Below are 25238 nucleotides of genomic sequence, written 5' to 3' on the forward strand. Positions count from 1 at the left end.
ATTGTATTTTTTCGCCATTTTTCGCAAATTATGATGATGTTACCCCTTACAAAAAATTAATTTCCATAAATCATCTAGAGAGTGATATAGATCATTAGAAATAGTAATTGGCTGTACAATACAGCAATTATTGAAGTTTTATGAACTTACTTAGTCAAGTTTTAATGAAAAAAGAACGTTTTCGGTGATATTGAATTTTTTTCTAATGATATTTTCTGTTCTATGTACAAAAAATCACTACCTATAGTCTCGAACACACACTTATTCTTCTACTCCCAACATACATTGCATCTTATATATTCTTTTGCTCAAAAATATATATAATACCTTAGATATATGTGAGTACTCACCTTATGGGCTCTGATGGATGTGCCCTCTGAACAAACTAGTGTGACGTCCACCAGGCTCCCGTCTTGTAGTAATTGACTAAACACCCCTAACAGGTTGGATTGGTAATTGTTCCACCTCAAGCAGTAGTGCTCACTGCCCATGTCGGTGACAGCTTACGCTGCTGCAAAGAATAATAATAATAATAATAGTATTAACATTAATAAATGATCAGTTGCGTTGGGCGAGAAGCGTATGGAATGCAGCAGGGAATGACTCGACTCGCGATCAAAAGTGGTAGTAATTTCTTAATTTGGTGTTTTGCGGTTGCAGCTATTGCCGCTAATTGAAATTGCGTAATCAATCGCACATGCGGCAGATACATGCATTCAGATAGGTGTATCTTTGTATCGGTATCTTTAGATGCAATTAATGCCACAGCGCTTGCACAAATGCCAAACAAATTGCGAAATCTTGCCCAGAGTTCACAAATGTCACTGCCACCCAACAAAAAAAAAAAAATAGAAAAGAGAATATATACATATATATTTAGGGGTTATCTGCGGGAATTGGGGGCCATGGAGGGCGTGACTAGGCGTGTCACTGCGTTATTTCCATAACAAAATGCTGACTTTGCAATTTTATCCAAGTGTTTTTTTGCTATAGCATGTACAGAACATTGCTGGCAACAAATATTTCGGAGCTAAAATCAATATTTTAGATTATAAAACCCCTTGATTCACAAATTTTTAGAAACCAGAGTTTAAGAATATAGTTTATTATAGCACACTTCCGTTTAAACCCTTTTCTCTACAAGAACTGGTAATCTTTGATTAGCCATGCTGCATTTAAATATTCTGTAAAAAACCAGGCACTTTCATCCTTTTACTTTAATTGGCAGTCAATTTCAATCGGCTTAACAGTCTTCCACATCGCGCCATCAGTTTGCATTAGTTTGATGGCTAAATAATTAATCGAGCAGCCGACGACCAGCATTCGGCCAATCAACGAAACGATCTGAAATTAGGCAAGCCCCCACCTCGCAAAGAAATTGGCAACTGCCAGGCGAGCAGCGAGCACCCAACACCAATCCCCAATCCCCAATCCCCAATGGTAACAGCAAACATTTCCGGCCAAAACAACGCTGTTTTGATGGCTAACTGTCGCTGCTGTTGTTGTTTTCCTCAGCCCGCTGTTGCAAATCTCAGTCGCAAAAAAAAGGTTAAAAAAAAGAAAATACAGAAATAATAACGAAGCAATAAACTCTGAATTTATTTCAACAAATAAAACTTTGATTTATTGCACTACGCACCGGGCACACAGCATGCAACGGATCTCGGTCCCAGCGCCCCTGGCTACCCCCCATTTCCCGCCCCCTTACGAGCACTCCCCCTCGCCCCTCTCCGCGAGCCCCTGGAAATGGAGCCCCTCGAAGCGATTTCGCAGCCCGATAACGATATTATAGAGGAGTTAGAATCTGTATCTGAGGCCAATGCGATCGTAAAGCGTAAATTACGCATGCATTTTGTTATTTCCCTGTATGTACGCCTCTCTCTATCTCTCTCTCTCTCTTTTGGATTTTCCTGCCATTGGAAAATTCGTGCGAACTTTCAGTGGGGCACACAAACTAGGAGCTTGGCACTGAGAGAAATATACTGGCCATATAAAAAACGCCATTAAAAATTGGAGTTTATGCTGATGAGTTACCGTTAGCACGGGGCTATATCTTTTATTTAGCGATATTAGTACATACATATGTATATATATATAAGCTCAGTTTCATAGCTTTCGTTTCCCGCTTTTCTTCAAATTCAAATAAGTCTACAAATGTCTGAGATTAACAACAAATTTCCAGCTGATTCTAAATTGTTTTCCACGCTTTTCCACTCCTTATTTCGCGACTGGTTCTCAAGACATTTGAAAATTGTTTAGCACTTTTTCGTATGACTGTGTTTCCTTAACCTTTTCGCAGTATTTCCCATTCAGCTAAAGATCGCACACTCACACACACACACACACACACAGTGTAGAGAAAAGCCAAAATGTTGGCCTGGAAATTATGGCCCAAGTGGCAGGCAACACGCAATGGCTAAAGGTCGCCACATTGGCAGCAGCAGCAACAGCAGCAGCAGCAGAGGGAAAACTTCTTGCTGTTTTATTTCCATTTGCATGCAACGGCAGGTCGACACTTAATTAAGAGAAGTTGCTAGTGGCCATGTTGCTGCTGTTGCAGTTGCAGTTGCTGCTGCTGCTGTCGTGTTGCTGCTGCCCACGCATGATTTTTGAATTAGCGCTGTGTGTAGTAACAACAACTAATATAATTGACAGTTGTTGCTGCTGCTGCTGTTGTCGCTGCTTTGCCTACGTGTTCTGTTGCAGACGTCAATGACTGGCTGCAATGCATGCTAAGTAGGGGAAATATAGACAAAAAGCTAACTAAAAAACCAAGCCCAGAGAAAGCCGCTAAAAAATAGCAAAAGAATGGAGAAAAATCTGCTGTGTTGCATGCAATTTGGGTCTGTTAATTGTTGTTGCTGCTGCTGCTGCTGCTGCGATTTATGCCGCTTGCATGCTAATTATGGTCAAGGGGAAGGGGGGATTGGGGGTATCAGCTCAAAAGACGGCCAAAATGGGTGGGTGAGAGGGAACGTGGTGGGCGACGGAGGAGTGGTGGGGGCAGGACAGGCACGGTGCACCACCATTACTGACAACTAAATCAGTCAAATGATGATGACTGGCGGCGGCTACCTATAGAGTTTTTAGCCAAGTTAATGAGCAGCGTAAGACAGGCAGCAACGGGCAACAAAAAGGTGCCCTCCCCTACCCCCACACTCCCTCCCCCTTCACCATCTTCCTTTTGGCCAACTGATCTCCCACAGTGCACAGTTCTGGTCAAGATGCTGTTGCGGTTACTCATCCAGGCTCTTAGTTGGCTCTGTTTTTTCAATTAAAGACCCCCGTCGCTGTAGGTTCCTAAACTCGGTAAGCATATGTTGCTGCTGCTGCTTCTACTGCTGCTGCTGCTGCAGTTGCTGCTGCTGCTACTGTTGCAGCCGCTGGCTGGCCTAAAACTCATTAATATTGAAATTTGTTCGTGTGCATGAGTTATTAGCAATTTTCTAATTAAGGCTCCCTGACGAGCCGCCAACGATTCTTGGCCAGCCGCTCCTCTCTGCCCCTTTGCCCCTCTGCCCCAGCATTCCCTCCCCTGCCCCGTACCTCCTCATGCTTGGCCGCTCACCTGAGGCGCCTGCCCCCAGCCCCCTCAATGTCACACCCACAAGAAGGCCGCCGTTTTGCCTTTCATGTTTTGTTTTTCCCGCTTTTCCCATTTTTTTTTCATTTTTTTTTTGGTTTTATGAATGCGTTTTTTTTTCCTCAGCTGGCGGAGAAATTTGCATTTGATTTATTTATTTATAAACTTAATTGCCGACTGCTTTTAAAAGTGGGCGGGGCTGGCAGAAGCGGCGGAGTGTGAGCGGTTAGTTAATGTCGAAATTTATAACAAATTCAAGCAGATAAGAGGATCAGAATTGAGTGGGAAAATACAATAAATCATTTCGTACAAATGAATATTTCAGTTAAATAAAATATAATAAATAATAGCAATCTGTTTAGAAGTTCTATTTTATTCATGACTTAATACAATATTTTTTGTATAAGATAACAAATACTATTACCATGCAACATTCCCCATGAACTAAATATGATTTTGAATATTATTTCTTTTTTTAATTCTAAGCATTCCATTAACTTTCTTTCTAGGCAGCGACTACCAGCCCAGTTTCAGATGGCAATCAAAGTCAAAGTCTGGTCACTGGTCACGAGATCAGACAATGATCAATGATGATCTCCCCCTGCACCAACCGAGCCGCATCCATCCACTCGATCCACCCGATGATCCACCCAGGCGAAGAAGTCCAGGCTCAGAAGCCCACGCACACGCCAACAACCCACAAATGCTGGATGTTGCAGTTACCGTTGAATGTTGCAAGTCGCTGGCCGTTGGTTGCAAGCTGCTGCATCCTTGCAGTGCGTCCAGTTCTTGCGGCCGAAACAGCTGCAACTGGCAACTGGCAACTGGCAGCGGGCGAACCTTTTGTGGTCCAGGCCAACAGACAACACACTTGACTGATGAAGGCAGAGTAGAGTCCCCGGTTTGGCCACTTGTTTTCACGGCAGCGGAATGGGATTAGGAATGGGAATCGGAATGGGACTGAAGACTGAAGACTGAGGTCTGAAGACTGAGAATGGGAATGGGATAGGTGAACTGCGTGTGAGTACGCCTACGTGCGATGGCGGCACATTTTAAATCAAAAAGAAGGGCGCACGATGCAGTTCAGTTCAGTTCAGTTTGGCTGAGTTGAGTTGAGTTGAGTTGCAGTTATGCCGCGCCTCGTTTTTTCTCTCTACTCGATTATTAATTGCGATATCAGGAGGGGAGGCTGAGGGAAACGCGGGGTGACAGGCACTGTGCACAGCGAGAAAAACTCGATTACCATTCATTTTGAAATAGTTCTGCTAAAAATGGTGCAAATTTTAAGATATTTTCTTAAGCTAAGTTGAAATTTATATCTGTTTTGTATCTCTAATCTTGGTGTAATCATAAATGCAATCACTCATGCCTAACTGCTTCTATATCTTTATTTTCTATCTAAAAGTTTACAGCTGCAACAGGTGCTAAATAGCGCGAAATTTTGATCAGTGCAGGGGTGTTTGAGCTGCAAAACAGTTGCAATTTTGCTGTTGTTCGCGTTGTTTGAACATTGCCGACACAGTTTGCGATTATCATAATGCTGCCTGCGCAGCTCATGTTGCAGTTGTTGCTGCTGCTGTTGCTGTTGTCGATGTGAATGATGATTATTTTGATAAGTTGCGCAACATGTTGCTGCCGCACCGCCTTGCTGCCTTGCTTTCCTTTCCACTTCAACTCCAGATGAGCATCTCCCCTCAATGGCATCTTAATTGTTCCGCTGCGGCAACATTGTTGCCAAGGTGTTGCCTGCCTCAAATTGCCGCTTGTCACTGTGCGGAAGTTGCAGCAACTGCAGCAGCAGCCGCAGCAATAACGCGAGCAACAACTATGATTATAAATGCTTTTTATTGATTTATTAATCGTTGTCTGCTCGCTGGTGAAAGGATTTCGCTCTGGGCCTTATCTCATAAATTTCCAAAGCGTTTAAAGCAGATCTCTCTCTATCTCCCTCTCCCTCACTCGCTTTTCCCGCCACCTCGCCCCTTCGTTTTTCAGTTTCCTGCCAACAGCTTTCTATTGTTGCCTTGGCAAGTTCAAAGTGGCAAACGCTTTTGGCCAGCTGCTCTCTGCAGCTCCCACTTTAAAAGCTGACCCACGCCCACTCCCCAAAATGAAAATGGGAAAAACTCACACACACACGCACACACACACACACCCACAACGGACATGAAAATAAAAAGGGATTGCTGCCTCGTGTTGCGTAAAGAATAATAAAAACAACAAAAAGGCGCCGCGAAAAATGAAAGAAATATATGCAAAATTATTACCGAAAAATGATTAGGCTTAAGGAGTGTGTTGCTACACTGCTAAAAAAATGTATCAGAAAATACTAGCAGTTCTTCATATATATTTTCCTATTCTTTCATTTTATTTCAGAGACTTTGGGTTTTTTTCCTTATATTCAAACTTCAAGTTGCATGTGGAAGTTAGCCAAACGAGTCGCTTATTATGGAGACCTCGTGTGGCAAGCGAATATTTGAAAGATGCATCATTTGAAGTTGGCCAAATATTGCGTGCTCTCTGGACCGCATTAGCATAATTTTCGCGTTAATTTTCGTGCAGTGTGACCACAGATTGCTTTGTGTTGCTGCAGTTGCATTTGCAGTTGGTGCTGCAGTTGCTCTTTCTGTTGCAGTTGCTGCTCTGCCACCTACAATATGTATGGCTTAGGTGTCGCCTTTGTGGCACGAACATGACTTTTGGCGGCGCATGCGTGTTGCCTGGCAGTTTGTTGCCAGTTGCCGTTGTTGTTGCTGCTCTTGCTGCTGTTGTTCCACTGATTTACTGGCCGTTGCCGTTGCTGTTGTTTCGTTTTTGGCCAGAGATAAGCGCAGACAAACAATACAGTTGCTGCCGCACAATTTGCAGTTATTTGTGGGACGATAAGCCGCAGCAACAGCAGCAACAAGTGCCGCTGCGGCTGCAACTGCAATGACATATTGCTGGCAGGCGCAGGTCAGCGGCAATTGAAAGGCAATTAAATTAGATGCCCATACACACAAGACAAAACGAGATCAGCCGCAGAGTCAGAGTTGAGTTGAGCTAAGCTGAGTGGAGTGTTGCTGTTGCACAAACAGCCTTGAAACAAGACGATTGCTGCTGCTGCCGCTGCTGCTGCTGTCGTTACTTTGGCCACAAAATTTATATTATTAGCCAATTGTTGCTGCGGTGCAGGCCATGATGAAACGGCAAACAGTTGCTGCTTGGTGTTGCTGCTTTTTGCGTGTCGAATTTGACTATTTGTCGGGTTCTTTCTGCCGTTGTTGCCGTCGTCATTGCGCAATAATCATTTTCAATTTTCATATAAACATTTTGTTTTCGTTTTTGCGGCCGTTGCCGTTGCCGTTGCCTTCACCTCGTTGCCGCAAATCGTTGCACGTTGCCATTGCAATTATTCCTGGCATTGCGACAGCGGCAAACGACAACAACGTGCCAAGACCACCCCAATAGTCATTAAAGTTTAATAAGCTAGGGCTCTGAGTTGCATTTGTTGCTGCTGCAGCTGCGGAATGTTGCTGCTGCTGCTGCTGCTGCGCCTGTCACAGTCGCACTGCTGATGCGTTTGGGTCACCTGCAATGTGCAATATGCAAGCAGCAGTGCGCCAGGCGGAAATGTTCTCAATTTCTCCATCCAACTCCACTAATCAACTCTAGTCAAAAGTTGACGGCAGCAACACCTGGCCAAGATCATTCGGCCAGGAAGTGGCAAATGCGGCTCAGAATGTGCGTAAAATGCTGCAGCAACAGCTCAGCATCAGCATCAGCTCGTGGCATAAACAATTTCCGGGGGGGTTTTTTTTTAGCTCGAGTGAGTGAGTGACTAGCATTTAATCAAGAGCAATCAGCAGCAGCAGCATCGGCCATAATTGCTGCCATGTTGCACTGGCCACGTGCTCCATTTTATCAGCATTTTCAGCCACGATGACAACAGCAACTTGCAACTTGCCAACTGCAGCTTGCAACAGCAGCAGCAGCAGCAGCAGCAGTAGCAGCAACATTTTGATATGGCACACGCAATGCTCATTTGTCCGCCATCTGCCATACACACACTCACACACACACACTTATTTTTTGATAAATGCTTGCTGAGCCGCAAAAAAGATTTATGATTATTGCTTTGTAATTTGTGTTTAAAATATGCGCCGCCTTGTTGTTGCCTTTGCGGCAATGCTGGCTGCATAAAAATCAATTAGCAGACCCGAAATCAAAGAAGCTCGGCCACCACCAACATCGACAACAACAACAGTTGCCTTGAGTGCATAAACAATTAATGTTGCACGTTGATGGCTGCTGCAGCGCCACCTATCGGCAACCTTAATTTTTTTATTTCCCAGCGACAGGAAGATTAACAAAGCGTTACAGTGGACACTGGATATGTTGGGTATTTCCTATGCAGTTAAGTAGGTAATAAAATATAACATCACAATTTAAGTCGCATAAAATCAAATCAAAACTTTTTTTCTCGGAAAGCATTTAGCAAAATGGTATTTTTTTCCTAAATATTACGGCTCAAATCCCCATTTATGTTGTCATTAGGCAGCTTTCACTGTACAAGGGGCAGCGCTGGCTTGTCAGCTCTCTAAGCAGCCAATTAATGTTGCTGCCGTTGCAGCAACAACAGCAACATGTTGCATGCAGTGCAATTTATTAATGAGATTGCCCGGTTGATTACAAAAAGGCAAAGAGCGTTGTTGTTGCCGCTGCTCCCGCTGTTGTTGTCGCACGCAGCAGCCGCAGCAGCAGCAACATGTTGCCGTTGCCAGCGGGTGTTGCACATTTATTGAGCGCTTATTAGAGACTCCATCGTGCGTGCACCGCCCCGCAATCGACCCACACCAAATTAGGTGTCAAATGACAATGGATGGGTGTGTGAGTGTGCGTTGCAGTTTGCTGTTGGGCTAGCTGGGAGCGGGAGGGGGGCGTGGCAGGGGCAGGTTTGGTGCTTTGGGGGATTTTTCATATTTTTTTTTCGGGGGGTGTTGACGCACAGCTGGCGCGTATTAAGGTCAAAGAGCGATCGCAATCGCAATCGGATCGTGTCGCCCCAGCAGCTGTCAAACTCAATTCGCAGCTCGACTTTGCCACATGCAAAGGTCAGTCGCTGCAGCTGCCACAAGATTTTCGACATTAACTTGCCACACACACACACACCCCCTATGCAATTTTTTTTTCTCGTCCGCTTAGCATCATAAAAATGTCAAAGCTTTATTTGCCCGCTTCTTGTTGCTGATGTTGCTGTTGCAGTTGCGGCTGCTGTTGCTGCTGCTGCTGCTGCTGCTTGTGTTGCAGTTGCAGTTGTCGCCTCTGTTGTTGCTGTTGCCATTGTTGTTGGTACGGTGGCGGCTAATTGGCGTGTCATTGGCTGGAACGCAGGCATAAATCTGTTATTTTATACTCGCCTCGTATGTGCAACACACGGCGTATGAGTAATGTGAACAAAAAAACGGAACACAATAAATCCATGGCGAGCGGGGCGAAGAGAGAGAGAGGGGGGGCGAACAAAGTGGGCTGGGCGAAATGTTTAGAACAAAGGTATATATATAAGTATTTATATATAGTTTCTTAGGAAACAAAACCGTTGACTTTTAGTCATTATATTTTACTGAGCAAACTTTAATATTTTTCTGAAACCATGTGGCTTTCTTTCACGATATTTAATTGCTGTTGTTTTTTCTACCTTACTTTTCCTTGTAATTATTTTATTTATTACATAGCATAGTAAAGTTTACTTTTGTAATAAAAAAAAGCACCTATTTAAATACATTTACTGCAAAATGAAAATCCTTTTCCTATTGCTGTTAATTATTCCTTCATTTCACCATTCACTTTTATCTCTCCATCATTCAACCATTTTTCATTTGCCACTTTTCATCGCCCGCCTTGCCCGCCAATTACCGCACCACCCCCCACCGCTTGCTGCCGCCTTAACCCAATAAAGCCCCCCCGCCCACTGTCATTCCCGCTGAGCGGCCAAATTAACCCACATCAATCACAATGCAAAAAATTTCCATTTTAATTTGAACGCAACTTTAAGGAGTTGTGTCAGTTATTTTTAAGCCAATTTTCATAGCTAAAAATAAAATTGAACAGGAAAATGGCAAAAAAAAAGAAATAAGCAGTTGGAAAAGCTTAAAAGCAAGCCTAAAAATACACAAAGGGGCAGGCAGGCAGGTGGCGAACGGAAAATCTCTGTCAAAATGCCTATGCTCATGTTTGGAGTATATCAATCCGATTCGCCGTCCGTCTCTCTCTGGAAAAGGACGGAGCATTGGGGCAGCATCTATCGCGCTTGCTCTCTCACTCGCACCCTGTTGTTGTTAATACAATAATGGAACGCGGTCTGTTATAATATTTACAGCTTTGAATTAACTAACGAGCTCGAAAAGCGAACCGGTTGCAGCGGCAACAACAGCAACAGGTGTTCAGCGAACGCGACGCGGAACGCATGGAACTATCCGGAACAGGTTGGAACGTTTTGGAATCCGTTGCACTCAAAAAAAAAAAAATAAATAAATAAATAAAAAGGTTTTTTAAATTTATGACATTTTGGTAATGGAGTGTGAAGTGAGCGGCACTAGAGACTTTCACTCAAACAAACGAATCTTTAATTATGCACATTGATATTGAAATAACTGAAAACACATCTATTGCTTTAACAATTTTGAGAAGAAAGTTGTATTTAAACATATAATTTTACTTTCAAAGAGTCTGGGGTAAACAGTTTTTTATATATACTAAAATTAGTTGCATTTGAATGGAATTTAATGCTTTATTTAGGATGTGTTCCCTATCGCTTCAGTGCATCCGTGGAGCCTCGGAGCCTCGTGCCGACTTTCACTCATCCAAGCTGCCACACCCCCGTACACTAAATCCATCCTGCCCCCAGCGTCTCGCAGATCCCGAAACCAACTGCCCACACGCTAATTGCGGCAAACAAAAACGCACGAACGGAACGCAATCGAGAAGGCACCAGATCGGACCACCAATGCAGCAGCAGCAGCAGCGGCAGCAGCAAGTTGCAACCGTTGCTGCCACATGCAACATGCCACTCACCCAGACAGATACCGCAAAAGGAAAAAAAATGGGATGCGAAATAAAACAAAAATAGTAGAGGCAAAGAGGAGAAAAATTCCCATAAACAAATAAACACTTGACTTGATTGTGGACGCGACTTGGTTCAGAGACCAAAGCTACCACGGATCGGATCGGTTGGGATGGGATGGTATAGGATCGCTTCGGATCGGATCGGATCGGGGGCGTTATCGGGAGCAGGAGCTAGCAGCCCAGTCGTGCCGCATTGTTATGGATGAGGCGTCCCCCAACTGCAACTGCAACTGCATCAGCAAATCAAATTATGTTTAATTTATGCGCCGCACAAGAGGCAAAGTGCATCAAGTGCAGATGAGCAGAAAATTCAGTATTTTGATTTTTTTATTAGAATATATTGCTGAAATGAAATCTAGTTAACTGTTTAGATAATTAGCTTGGCAAATTACTACGATTTAACGCCAAACTTAGCCTTGAAAACGAACATCAGTAGTCCCGACATAATATTGACTTATAGACTGTGTTTTTTGAAAGTTTAAAAAGCGTTTACCTTTTAAGCATTTTGTAAGAGAGAAGTAAAAAAAAAACCCGCCCAGTAGCCAAGAAGGCTGAGAAGGAAGCCCACGCCACATCATTCATGCCACAACGTCACCAGGAACCAGGAACATGGAACTTGTAGCATGGGGCACATGCAGCAACCACTGCGGCAGTAACTTAAACTGCACCACCAGTTGGACCACCAGATAGCAATTATATATATATATATATATATATATATTTCTGTCTGTATTCTGCACTCCGCTTTTGTGGCAAGTGATTCCCCTTTTGGATTTGCCAGGCTTAGGCTGCTGCCATAATTTCCATCGCCGGTCGTCGCCACAAATCTGCCAACATAATTTTGTTATTTCACTGCCACTTTGTTTGACGTGCAAATGTTTAGCTTGGCTTCTTGGGTCCGGCACATCCTGGTTTTCGGATGATTTTTCAATTTGTGTGTGCCCCGTGTGCCTAAGACAATCGCTCTGAATGAAAATAAAAAATAGATGAAAAAAAAAAAACCAAACAAAAAACCCCACTGCTGCGGTTGCAACCCGTTCCGCTGTGGTCATAAGTAACTTTAAATTATGATGAAAGTAATTTTCTGCTTCAGTGGCGAACGCCGCGCCAACTTTTAGTCAGCGTCAGGGCCGCAACTTGATTTACGCCCCGAAAGGAAGAGCTGTGGAAAAAGCGATGGCTTTTGGGGCAATTGTGTATCCTACGATCGGTCGGACAGGAACCGGCAACAATAGTCAAGTGTAAATTAAGTAATTGCCGGTCGGCAGGAGCTGTGCAAGTAACTGGCAGCCAGTAAGCCAGTGAGCAGTAACCACATAGCAACCGGTAACCAGTAGCTGCTACCGTTGTCATTAGTGACAGGCCAACATGAGAGAAATGCCGAGGAGAGACTAAAAACATAACAAATGAAAAACCCCAGGATCGGGACTCCAAGTGCCACGACTTCTGTTCATAAATCTCCGTGCAACGCACACAAAATACGGGACACCCAGTGCCACCCATGAAAACCTGAACGTAGCTACATGGATGGATAGATGGCTTATGCAATGGGAAAATTGCAATCTTGCAGCCCTTTCCTTTTCGAATTTAGTACCTTAGATACTGAGCACAGATACAAATGGCATAATAATTAATATAATTGAACTGCTAAATCCACCTTTGTAATTTCTGTATTTCTTTTAAGTTGCAGCTAATGATAATCGTTGATTTCGTTGCCCAAGAACCCATTTGAATTAGCCAAGCCAAGCTCTGTAACCCACAGGGCGTTGATAAACCGCAAGTTCGCCCAAATTACAATATTGTTAGCCATTTGCAGCAATCCGAGTAGTTGTACAAATTTGCATAATAATAATCACCGCCAATAATCTAAAAAAAAAAACCGAACCCAATCCAAAACGAAAACGCACAAACTAAAGACAAATTACTCACAGCCGCCCCCGCAGGGCAATTAAGCCTGGCTAACACAAAAAATACAAAAAAAATAGAAACAGCTAGGCTAAAGGAAATCTCAAATCTTTGTAATGGACCCCAGCATATTTGTACAATTAACAGTTATGCATATTCTTTTTGGCCTCGTTGGAAGCTGCCGGACTTCAATGGAAATTAAGATCAGGCCATACCTGGCCAAAAAACGAAACATTTTCCACTGAACGCTGGGACATTTCAATTGCTGGTCAACTGAAACTAGGGAAAAAATCGGAAAACTGGCAAGAAAAAAAATTGGTAAGAGAGCGAAATATTTGGACCAGCAGCTGTTGGCAGGGATAACGAAAAATCAAAAAAAAAAAATATGTAAAAAAAAAAGTATGAACTCTCGCTGCCGTTTGGCTCGTTTATTGCTTGCTAAAACAATTTAAAAGCAATTTGAGTCACGTTCGGGAGTCGAGACGGGGGCGCGGGGATACGGATACTGAATGGGCATTCATTGAATTTGCATTTTCGTTGGTCGAACCAAGTCTGGAAGTCACCCGAAAAGCCGTTGCAATTGTTAGCCAAAGTTACTCGGGCACTTGGCGAAAAAAGTAGGCCGAAATGCGTTAATAAACTTAATTGATGGGCACAATGAAATAAATTAAAATTATATTTAATAAGAGTTTTTCGATGGTTTCCTTCATTTTAGAAACAGGCATAGTAGTTCATAGCTAACCTACTATTATTTAAATTTTTTCAAAATTGTTTAATTGATTCGAAGGAATTTCTTTCGGTGCGTTGGTGTGTTTTCTGTCAATTCTTTTGGTGTCAGATTTCAATTTTGTTTCGTTCATTTCCAATGCGTATCGTTTGCTTTAAGGCAACCACAGCAACAGCAGCAGCAGCAGCAGCAGCAGCAGCAACAACATCAAAATAGGCATTTGGCGGCATTTTTACAAAAGCCACCGCCGCCAGTTGCAAGTTTATTAATTCAGCAACAACTTTGCAACTGTTTTGAGTCAGCAACGGCCAAAGCAACAGCAAATTGTCATCCCCCGCGGCTTGTTTTTCCCATGTGAAATTTGCATTTTCATATGCCGAAGTGCTTGGCTGTTGCTGTTGCTGCAACTGCAGCAATTGTTGCTGATGCTGCTGCTGTTGCTGCTGCGTGGTCTCCACACCTTTTGGCAGCAGCAGGAGCAGCAGCAGCAGCAGCGTTTTGGCCATTGTGTTGATTTATGTTCGCATTTTGTGGTCATTTCTCTTAGTTGCCCGGCCAGAGGAAAATGTGACAGCCTTTAGCCAAATCAGCCGACTGGAATATGCATCTATATATCCATATGGCTCTAAGCATCTATATGCACACATAGCCCATACTTTGTTTGGCGGGCACTTGCTATTTAAGGCATTTTTACCTGCTTCTGCGAGTCGGAGTAATCTCAATTGCTAATTGAAGTCGTTCGAAATAACTCACCTGCAAGACAAAAAAGCAAAAGAGAAAGGAAGGCAAGTATTTAGTACGGATTCGTATTGTGAATATTTCTTAAAAGTATTTGGATAGGGGAAATGTCGAATAATTTATTTTATAAACAAACATAGTCTAATTCCCTGACAATTAAGCAGAAAATCCACCAAAAATTGTTAAAAATATATTTTATTTTTAAAATGTATTCGCATGACCCCAATAAGGCGTTGACCATTCGTTTGCTCCGTTCGCTCCGGAAAAGTCAAAAGTTATGGGTTTCATTAGGCCGCATTCGATAGGCAGATAACGAGTGACCCAGGCGGACTAACTGCAAACCTTCGAACGACTTGCAACTCCTTCGGTTGCAAGCTGGACGATGTGGCATTAGCACACACCCGCTAATCTGGGCACATAACTCCAGTTTCGTCGGCGATTTCGAGTGCGGTGTGCACAACAAATGCGGAAGCACTTTCCAAAGATGCAGACAACTTCTCCAATGATGGAGCCACTTATCGGGCGCCCCCAAAAATTGCATTTTTATACATATATATGCGCACATATATGTATGTATATCCTGCAGTGTGTATACATACATATTATCTGGAAAATAGTTGAGCGTAATCGAAATTGCGCATCGTTCTGGCAGGAGGAAAAAAGGCTGGAAAATTCGATTAAAGGCGACCAGGTAAAATGCAATTAGAGGGTGGGATGCGTTATTAATGTGGAGCGCGAGCTCTGGCAGCCAAACGAGCTGCAAAATATTGATATACATATGCCACATATGTGCCCCAATCCCCTCTGCCCACTCCCACTCCTCCCCCCTACACGCCAGATGCACATATAACATATATATATATATATATATAAACTCGGTCTAGGCATGCGGAAGCGAAAAAGCGCCAAAAGCCAGCGAAAAATGTGCGAAAAAACTGAGAGATGAAAACGCTGCGCGGAGAAACCAAGGCCACTAACCGCAGACTAAAGTACCCTTCAAATGGATATTAGCTACATATATTAAGTATATACTAAAGTCTAATCAAAGGGATTACGCACTGAATGTTTCATGCTAAATTAAAAGTTATGTATTAATATGCAATTTATCGCTTATGGATTACAATATTAAATACATACCTACTGCATCTGATACTATCAGACACACAAAGTAGCTCAATAATGTATCTTTTACTAAAAAATTAATAATTTTAAGGACATATTTCAATTGAAAACCAACTTAACAGCAGTTATCAAAAGTAGTTGAGAGTATCTAAGCCAAAGGAGCAGACCAAACGAAAATCGGTAGCCAAGGCGCTGCACAGTCCAAGTTGCGGGGCCTGACTTTATATTAGATTGCCAAGTGGGAGGTGTTCCCGCACACACTCAAACACACACACAGACACACTCACACACACTCACTCACTCACACTCACACTCAGACAGTGAGTGCACACGGATAGGGGCTAACAAGCCGGGCCAAGACTTGTGTTAAATGAAAACGCATTAAAGCTCGGCGAGCGTTTTCAGTGGGCGTGTTGCGGCTGTGCGAGGGGCAGCAAATAAAAAGGGGGCGGGGGAGGGCGCTATGAGGGGGCTGGGGGCGTGGCGGGCGGCAGCAGTGGGTGTGCCGTAGATGGCAAGCGGCGCTGCCAACTCGTTTTGCGCTGCCTCCTCCCCCTTCTGCTCCCCTCTAATTCCTTGATTAATTTTGGTATATACTTTTAATCGCGCGCGCAAAAGAAATGGGGAAAGCTGGCATTTCGAGTTGGAAAAGTGCAAGAAGCAGTACATATACCTATAGATCCCATAATCGTTCTTTAAAGGAACTGAAAATAAAATAGTAAAAAATCACATTTTGATTGATATTAATGCACAATTGTTCTTCCCAGCAAGTGGACAGCCCCAATGCAACCTCTACGATTGTCAATTTGCCACCGATGGTTGCGACGATGATGGCAAAATGATGGCGACGGCTTTATCGCTCATTGTCATCTCTATATGTATATATATATGTATGTATATATTTTCCGAGTGGGTACCTCCGATGTCTAATTGGAAAAACACGTGAGCACGCATAGCTGCGTAGTTGTCATAATTAGAGACTACTCTATAGCCAATATATTTATATATATATTGCATATCCGAGATCTAGATGGGCTGCCGCATAATGGGCCAGCGGATGAGACACTCTATTCCATTCGCCTGGTGGTGTTCGATATTGCCGGGCGTATGGCAACTGCAGAGGCGAACAGAAAACTGGGCGACAATTTGCTAGATTGATTGAGGCGTCGTCCCCAGGTTACCCCTTTCCCCAAGTCCCCTAGATTTTCAGCGTTTCAGAGTGTTCCTGGCTGCCGGGATGCGATCATGTTAACCGGTTCGAGCAATTAATGCCTTAAATGCGCCTGCCTGGTGTGGCATTGTTAATTAATAACACGGAACCCTCGCCGTCCGCAGATCGCAACGGCGACTAATTGTTAATGCAAAAATCGTTGCAAGTTAGAAAATCAATTTTTACTTTAATGACCTGACAGGTAAGTGCATATTAAAATCGACCAACTGGCCCTCCTCCTCGCTGCTTAAGTGTTAAGTGGGTAACTAAAAATATGAGTAAGATCGCCGATGTTACGGGCTGAAAATTGGCCAGCTCTTCACTCAATCGCAGATCGATCATTGGAATATTAATAACAATTCCCGAAAAAGAAAATTAACTTTAAGATTCCTATATCCTACTATTAATATGGATATCAAGGATTTGAAATTGCCGTTTTGTGTTTAAATAGATGCCTTTCGAACAAAAGCTATGCCCCTTAAGGCACACAATTAAGATAGTATATGTCTTTGGCTAAATTGGCTTTTCACGAAAATATGCCTTACTAATTATTTTCCAAGTGCTCATTTAAAAATATTTATGTTTTGTAAAATCCCTCGCACAGCTTCAAATATACTTTACGATTTATTTGCAGCGCCGCTCTGAGTCTCTCTCCTATCTTTTGGCGTTTTGTTTAAGCCACGCCCCCGAAATTGCAGTTACACGGGGCCAGTTTCAAAGTCACAACTCGACCGGCAACACTAAAAAAATTCCAAAAGAAACCGCCCCGAAAAAAAGCGCTTACAAAAAGCGGCAGAAGCAGATAAAAAAAAAACAAAGTGCAACCGCAGGCCAAAGCAAATAGTGTGTGGAGTGGGCGTGGCCAGTTGGAGCGATGCGAGTTGCTAGTTGCAAGTTGCAAGTCGCAAGTCGCAAGTCGCTGTTGTTGCTGCTGATGTTGCTGTTGGCGGCGGCGGCGCCTGGCAAATGCACAAGGCCAAAAGACTATAATTAAGCCATGCCAGAGGCCAACTCGGCCGGGCCGAAAGGAAAATGCGGCAAAAGGGAGGGGTGGCCGACAAGCGACAACTTCCTTCTAACCTAAAAACCAAAACTAAAAAACCTGGGCAAGGGGCGGGCAAAACAGAAAAATAAGAAGAAAAAAAAAAATGATACGCAAAGTGAGATGGAAAACGACTTTTATGCAAAATACTAAACAATATCCGTTGTGCGTTGTCAACAAATGACATGAAATTGGCAACAGCAGCAGCAACATGGGCAGAAGGAGCACATTTCCGTTTCAAGCTATTTCCGCGAGAGTCTCTCCAGCACTCGAGTGCCATTTGATTGGTAAGCAATTTACGCAGGCAGGCGACAGCAGCAGCAGCAGCAGCAACATCGGGCCAAAAGCGACCAGGAGGAGAAAGGGGCCAAAGGAGCTCAGAAGACCAGAAGACCAAAAAAGAATGTGCATGCAACATCTCGCGACCCTGACCCGCAACAACATGTTGCACGTTGAGCACCCGCCAGCAACAGATCCCGCCAAACAAAAAAGATACTCTAACTGCTCAAAATTTTAATAAAAGCATATGAAAGTATCTTTCTAGCTAATCGGTTGACACAAGTGCAGTAGACAAGAAAAATGATTTATTGGATTGTAAATGTTTTGAGAAGTCGTAAATCTTTCGAAACAAGCCTTTTGATATATGAACTTAAATATCAAGCAATGATTTAGATATTAAACAAGGGTTTTGCCTTCGACGTTAAAATGTAAATGCTTAAAAACGCATTAAACAATTAAACAAACCAAAAAAAAATACTATTACTAACTACAGTTAGTTAGTTATTATCAATTTCCTAAACCTTTAATCCATATTAACTAAAGGGCATCCATAGTCAGTTTTTAACCTGTGTTGCACTGACTGCCATCTCTTCGTCGTATGATCTTGTACGCATCAAATGTTGATGCCTCATGTGATGCCGTGGATGCTGGTCGAGCATCCGTTCGTCTGCTGATTTGTATATCTAATTTTCATAATCTCCTTACAGCAGCAACAGCAACATGAATGGCCACATTCGCCATGCCACAAGCCGCAAGTTGTTTCTGTCTCTGGTTGAAGGAAAGGAAATCAAGTCTCTCTGGCTCAGAGGCCTCATTTGAATGCGTGCCATGGATAAAAAAAGGGGGGGAAGAGGCCATTTTACCAGTGGCCAAAAGGGGATGGCCAGTGGGGCGGTGGGCTGCTTGCAACCACAGGCGGCACGTTTAGCAACGCATGTCAACGCAACAGCAACAACAACATCATAATCATCGAGAGAGCGCAGAGTGGGGGGCAGTTCTTTTGTAATTAACACAGAATCCGCTTCCGGCAACAGCCAGCATATAATACAGTTAAGAAAAAAAGAGTTGAATAGCCATAAACTATTCTATAAAAATATGATAGTACCAACTTCTATGATAGTGCTTCCAAAAACCGTTTACAACAACATCTTGCATTTTCAGGACAAATAAGGAAGCGTTTGTTAAAATAAATCTTTAAGATATGACATATATTCTATATATATTTAAAACTTCATATTTCAAGATCCTTGCTACAAAACATTCCTATTATTCTGCGCCGCAACTGTGTGTGTGCGTGCGTGCCGGCAGCAGCAACATCAACAGCAGCTACCTGCGACATGAGCGACATGGGCAACATGAGCAACATGTGTCCGATGCGTTTAGCGGGTGGCCCCGCTGCAATGTTATGTAAGCTCGGCTGCGACATCTTCTAGCTGCTGGCAACATGCACCTGAGCCACGAGAATGACGAATGACAAGACATGCAAACGAGTCGAGATGGCCAGAAGGGAATGGCATGGGGCCAGTATGGGGGAACAGATGGGGGGCAGATAAAGGAGACAAAGGAGAAAAGGAGACAAGGAGACAAGGAGACGTTGACAGTTTGGGCCTGGTCGTGGCCAAGATGTCACATTTCATTAGGCAGCTGGACAGCCGGGCTGGCTGCTGCTGCCGTGTATCCTGCAATGTTGCTAGTTGCTAGTTGGTTGCGGCTGCTGTTTGGGATGATGCATGGGCACCTGTTGCATGGCGGCGTTTTAGATTAGTCGCCTGTAATTAGTTAATAACATGGCAAGGCATGTCTAAATTGCAGTCGCGACATCAAATTGCAAGCGGCTGCATTTTGATGCCTGCATTTTGATTGATGTTGCTGCCGGGCCAGCAGCAGCAACACCAACAGCGTTTCAGTCGCCCGAACAATGTTATGCATATATTTAATTGATAAGTTTTTAGCACATGATAAATTTTAATATTGTGTGGCAGAGGCACTTGCTACTCTGACACAAGCCGCGCAGCACAAAAAGAGCCACTGATGCAGCAGTAGCAGTAGCAGTAGCAGCAGCAGCAGCGGCGGCAGCAGCAACATCAACAACAGCATTCAGCCACCTGTAGCTGGGGCAACATAAGCCGACATAAATCCATTAAAGCCGCACAAATTCCAAGTAAATTAAAAGCAGTTAAACTCAATTGATTTCGAGACGCAGCAGCAACAGTAAGAGGAGCAGCAGCAACAGCAACAGCAGCGGCAGCGGCAGCCACAACACCTCGGCAACAATAAAAATAAACAACCAACGAAAAAGGAGGGGAAAAAAATCCAAACTGAAATGGAAGCTGAAATGGAGACCCAGAGGCCTCGGTTCAATAAATTTTTATCGCAGCAAGCGAGTGTGTGTCCGTGTGGGCCAAAAGGAATGCGTTGATAGTGAAACAAGAGCAACGGCAGCAGCGGCAACAGCAGCAACAGGCTAACGACAACCGACAGCCAACAACAGAAGCCGCATTCAAGGCGTTGTACAAACACATACATAACAACAACAGCAGCAACAGCGGCAACAGCAACAACAGCAACATCAGCCACAGCAGCAACACTAGAAATTTTTGAGAATTCAGCCAAAAAAGAAAAAAAACGCAAAAAAGTTAAAGGGTTACCAAAAAAGGGTCACAACAACAAGGAGCCGCACATGACTCATATGCCAGCAACAGTAACTATCTGGATTTTTTTCAGCGCTTTTAGGGTTAACCTCTTGCAAATTGCTTTGATTAAGCTGTGCGAGCTCAATTGAATAAGTGAGTGACTGACTCACTGACTGGATGGCAAAGAGGAATATGGAAGCGTGATGTTGCCAGGACTTTATGGAGTCAACAGACTAAATCTCCTGCTAAAGGGGAAAAAACGTTGCAGCTTAGAGGAAGCACTAAACTGATGGTGGGGATAATTGTGTGGAAAAGTCCACTTGTGCAAGTTAACTGGCATATATCATTGCAAAAAATAGCTTTATCTTTTTCACAATTTCCTAAGCAATTCGTAGAAAGAAAAGATCCGGAAAGATTATAGCCAACACTTTTGTCGAGAGATATGATTTAATATAAATTTTTATATTTAAATATACGATTTTCTTCGCCATTTCTTTGCCACCATTTAACGTGGTCAAAGTTGGCCAAATATTTACCGGATCCAGCCTTTTAGCTTCATCATTTTCGCGGCACCCACGCATGGTTTTTGATAGCCCAACTGCACAACACACGTCCCCCTTCCCTTTTCCAACATTTGGGCAGCATTTACCATTTAACTGACCCAAACCGCCAACTGCAAAATGCAAAATGCAACTACTGCCACTTGTGCAACGGCAGCAGCAGCAGCAACAACAAAACTTTCTCTGGCCAAGAATGTGCGCAGCTGCAGCAACAGTTGCCGCAGTTGCAACAGCAGCAACAGCAACAATCCTCGCATGTGGGGATAAAGAAATGCTTGAGGCCCAAATGAGAAAAAAAGGAGGAAAATGAAAAAATAAAAGACAGAAATACGCGGCCAGATAGTCCCAAGTCTTCCGTCTTCTAGTCCAGTTCAAAGCTTTTGGTCCACTCAAGTCATTCATGGCAATTGAAAGGAGAGGGTTAAAGGGGCCAAAGGCGGGGGTTAAGGGGAGGAACAGCACCCGCCGCGTGTCGATTGAAAATTTATGATCACAATTTTGGTTAATGCATTTTCGTGTTTGTGCCATGATTACCAAATGTTATTCACGCTCCACTGACTCGCCTGGGATGTGTTTGTGTTCGTACACCGAAAGAAATATGAGATTGAATTGTAGGATCAGAACTTAATGGCAATACGATCATCAATGAAATAATTTTAGGTTTTTGAATTATTTGGTACTTTAGAAGCTGATTCAATCCCCTTTCATTTGGATATCCATTTCAAAAGTGTATCTTTCCTATATTTTTCCAAATACTGAAGCCTTTTCAAAAGCGGTTTCCAATGTTTCTCGAGTTTTTGATTTGTGTATGTGTGTGTGAGAGTTTCCTTGGTCAGCAATCAATGCCAAAATGGCGCGGGCGCATTGCGACTGCTTACGGTTAACTAAACATTCCAAACGCTCCAATACGACAAACAAACGCTGGATGCAAACGCCATGGCAGCCGTTTTCCAGGCAGCAGTTTTTCGGGACTAAGTATCGATTTTGGGTCTCAGGTCTCCGCTGGTGAACACCAATAAGTAGCCATGCTAAATGGCAGAGTTGTCACCCTCCCACATGAATACTGGTCATTAAAGCACATAGTGCCAACTATTAATTCGATTACTTAGTACTTTCGATCACTTGATACAGTTTTCAAGTTGGAAATTAGCTAACATTATCCAATTGAAACAACAGGTGGCAACCCTGGTCTAATACAATCCATTTCGGCGGCGACTTGGCAGCTGCCGTAAACACATTTCTGCTCGTTTCCAGTGGTTGTTGGTTGTGATTGTTGCTGCTGTTGTCGCATTTCCGTTTTGCTGCTGCTGCCGCTGCTGTTGCTCCCATTTTTGGGGTTAGGCGGCTGGCAGGCGTAGGATTGCCGCAGGAGAGCCGGGCTAATGTGTCTTGTAATTTGCATGGCCATTTGTGAAAAAAGTGAAAAGTTTTTGTTTCATTTTTGCCTTATTTTCTTGGCCGCCGCGAATCGCTGCTGTTGCTGCTGCTGCTGCTGCCGCTGCCGCTTTTTTGCGTAAATTATGCGGCATTTTTACCGTTGCCGGTGGAAAACAGTAGCACTTACAAGCTCCTTTTACGGCCGCCTGACTGCTGACCAAAAGCGGGCAAAAGCAGTTGGCGCTTTTCTCATTCAAAATAGTCACCAAAAAGCCCCGAAAATAGCAAAACTAGCGAAAAGAGCCAAAAAATGCCAAGAAAATGAGCAACTTTTTATGGTTATGATTGCGTTGTGTCTGCTGCTGCCGCTGCCGCTGCGAATGCTAAATATGCCATGGAAAATGGTGGAAAAATGGAAATGCCAAATGTGCCTGCCCCCACAGCAGCCGCATCCCTCCACTGGCCACGTGGGCGTATGAGCAATGTGGCTCAAGTTGCTGCTGCTGCTGCTGCTGCTTTCACACACAATTAGCGTATGTTGCATCTTTGTGTGGGTGTTGCACCTTCGCCCTCCCTTGCGCCACCCCGCCACCCGTTCTGCAAGCAGCTAAATAGAAAACTGCAGCATGTCCATGAATCATGCCCAGACTTAAGTCTATTGTTGCTGCTGCCGCTGTTGTCGTTGACACAATCAACAGAAGCTGCAGCAGCAGCAGCAGCAAGCAGCAGCAACTGAAGCAGCAACATGAGGAGCAACAGCAATTGATTTGGCCAACATCCGGGCTGCTGATTGCCAGCCCCTGACTTGGTTTCTTTGACTAATGATACAAACGACAACAGCAACAACAGTAACACCAAGCGCAGCAGCAACAACCACATTGCACAGCAGCAGCAACATGTTGCTGACACGCGCTCATCGTTAGCAATGCGAACGAACACTTGAGTTTTTCTCGCAGTGTTTTATGCGTGGGCTCCGCTTGGAATGCCTTAGACATTATGTATGGTATACTGTATTTCCTGAGAGTTTTTCACCGTCATTGTTGGTGTTGCTACTTGGGAATTTCTGGCATTGCTGCACTTGAAATATTTCGCTGCTCTTTGCTGATGATCTATGCTATGTTGCTGCCTGCTATGTTTATGTTATTCTTATCAATTGTTGCAAGCAGCAACATTTGCAGCTGCCGCTTGTGTTTTGCAGATGAAAATGCAATTAGTTATATGATAGCTTACCGCTAGGAATGCTGTTGATTTGAACCAAATCCGCCAACGATTGTTGTTGACACTTTGCTTAACTGGAAAGCCATTAAAATTGTACCAGCTACCGCTATAAACAGAACGATCTTCCAATGAACACATGTATATATAAATATTCATATATACAAACATAAAATCACGGATCTCTAAACAACCGACACCTGTTCGCCGCTCAATATCAAAAGAGCACGTGACCAAGCGGCAACATCATTGCTGCCACAACGGCAACATGTTGTTGTTCTTGCCGCCGAGCGGTCAACAGGAGAAAAACATATTAAAACCAAACAAAAAATTTAAAACAAATCCGAAAACAGCAGCGCATTCGCCTTGTAATATCATAATTCACACGGTGTTCGGCTGAAAAAAAAGGGGGTGTGGCACGGGGGCGGACGAGCAGCACGATTCCGATTGTGAGGCTGCGATTGCCGGCGGGTTAACAGCGATAAATCGATTGGGCCAAAGGGGCAACAGGTGGCCAAAATGACGCTACTTGCGTAAAGAAGAAAAAAATGCAAGGGCAAGGGCTAAAACACAACTGGTTTTTGCGGCAAGAAGCTGCCGAAAATACAAAAGCAAACTGGGTCTGTGGGCCAAACGAAAAAGGAAACAGTTAAAAGCGGCAATAAATAAGATCAAAGTCCTGCTGAAATTTCAAAGATCTTAAAACAAAGGAAGGCAAAATGAAAAGGAAGCGCAAAAGGCGCGCGTGCAACCTTGAGATAATTTAATCGGTTCTGTTTGAGAGCAAACACAGGCAGACACACTCACTAAATTAAGAAGAAAATAATTCAATATATATATGTATATATGTGCATATAAATAAAAGGAAAACTAAACACACACAACTGCGAGTGGCAAAATGCACGTCGATGATGCCGATCGAGCCAAAATGCAGTCGCAAACAATTGAAAGCATTTTCGCAAAAACGCAATAGCAAAACAAGAGCGAAAGCGTTGACAATAGAGGCGAGAAAACAATGCGTTGTGAAATTCGGTACACACAGAGAAAAAAGGGCGTACTTATATAAATAAGAAGTAATTTAAAAAAAATGCTGTCAGCTATGGAGATCCGCACAAAATACAAGTTTCAAAAAAGTAAAGTTTAAAATAATTCTATTTGACATATTTTGCAAGCTAAAATTTATTATCTTTTGAAAGGAATTCTTCTTTATTTTTGGTTTATATAATTATCTCATAGCTACACTTATTTTGTGCCCACTTAACCGCCTAAGTTTACCATCTATTGTTTTATTTAGACAGATCTCGAATGTTCAGCACGCATTTCCCCCAATGTTTTCCCCTGTTTTCCCACCCACTCCCCCCTTGGCCACGAGACTTGTGCAAACAGAAGGGAGTTCAATACAGAAGTGGATTTCCTGCTGCTCGATCAGCAACTTCTTCTTCACAGAAGGCTCTTAAGGAGCTAGCATGTGTATAGAGAAATGAGTGCTGAGCATCATCATCAGCAAACACTGATAAATTATTTGACAGATTATATTTGCGTTGAACTTTGGGCCGTGGTAAGAAAGACGGCGGCAACATTAATAAAAACGAGAACACATGCTGACGGCATATCTCAGGTGGGCAAAAAAGAGGGGGCGTTTCGCAAGGGGGGGTGGGGTGTAAGGGCGGCGGGGGCAAGGCACAAGTGCAGCCACAAGTTGATGAGGCAAACGCAGAAAGAACCAAAAAATGTGATCAAAAG

General features: G+C 43.5%; 1 protein-coding gene across 4 annotated transcripts in view; it reads right to left on the minus strand.

Moving 5' to 3' along the window:
• LOC6725899 (nuclear pore complex protein DDB_G0274915) overlaps positions 1-25238 on the minus strand; it is a 116560-nt gene that overhangs the window by 53667 nt on the left and 37655 nt on the right. For all 4 annotated transcript variants that reach the window (XM_016172595.3, XM_016172594.3, XM_039296994.2 and 1 more), the window contains exon 2: positions 351-511. In XM_016172595.3, coding sequence (XP_016039264.1) covers positions 351-491 — 141 coding nt within the window. In that variant the 5' untranslated portion in view covers positions 492-511. The remainder of the gene's footprint in view (positions 1-350; positions 512-25238) is intronic.

This window comes from Drosophila simulans, chromosome X (assembly GCF_016746395.2).
Source record: "Drosophila simulans strain w501 chromosome X, Prin_Dsim_3.1, whole genome shotgun sequence".
Classification (NCBI taxonomy): Eukaryota; Metazoa; Arthropoda; class Insecta; order Diptera; family Drosophilidae; genus Drosophila; species Drosophila simulans.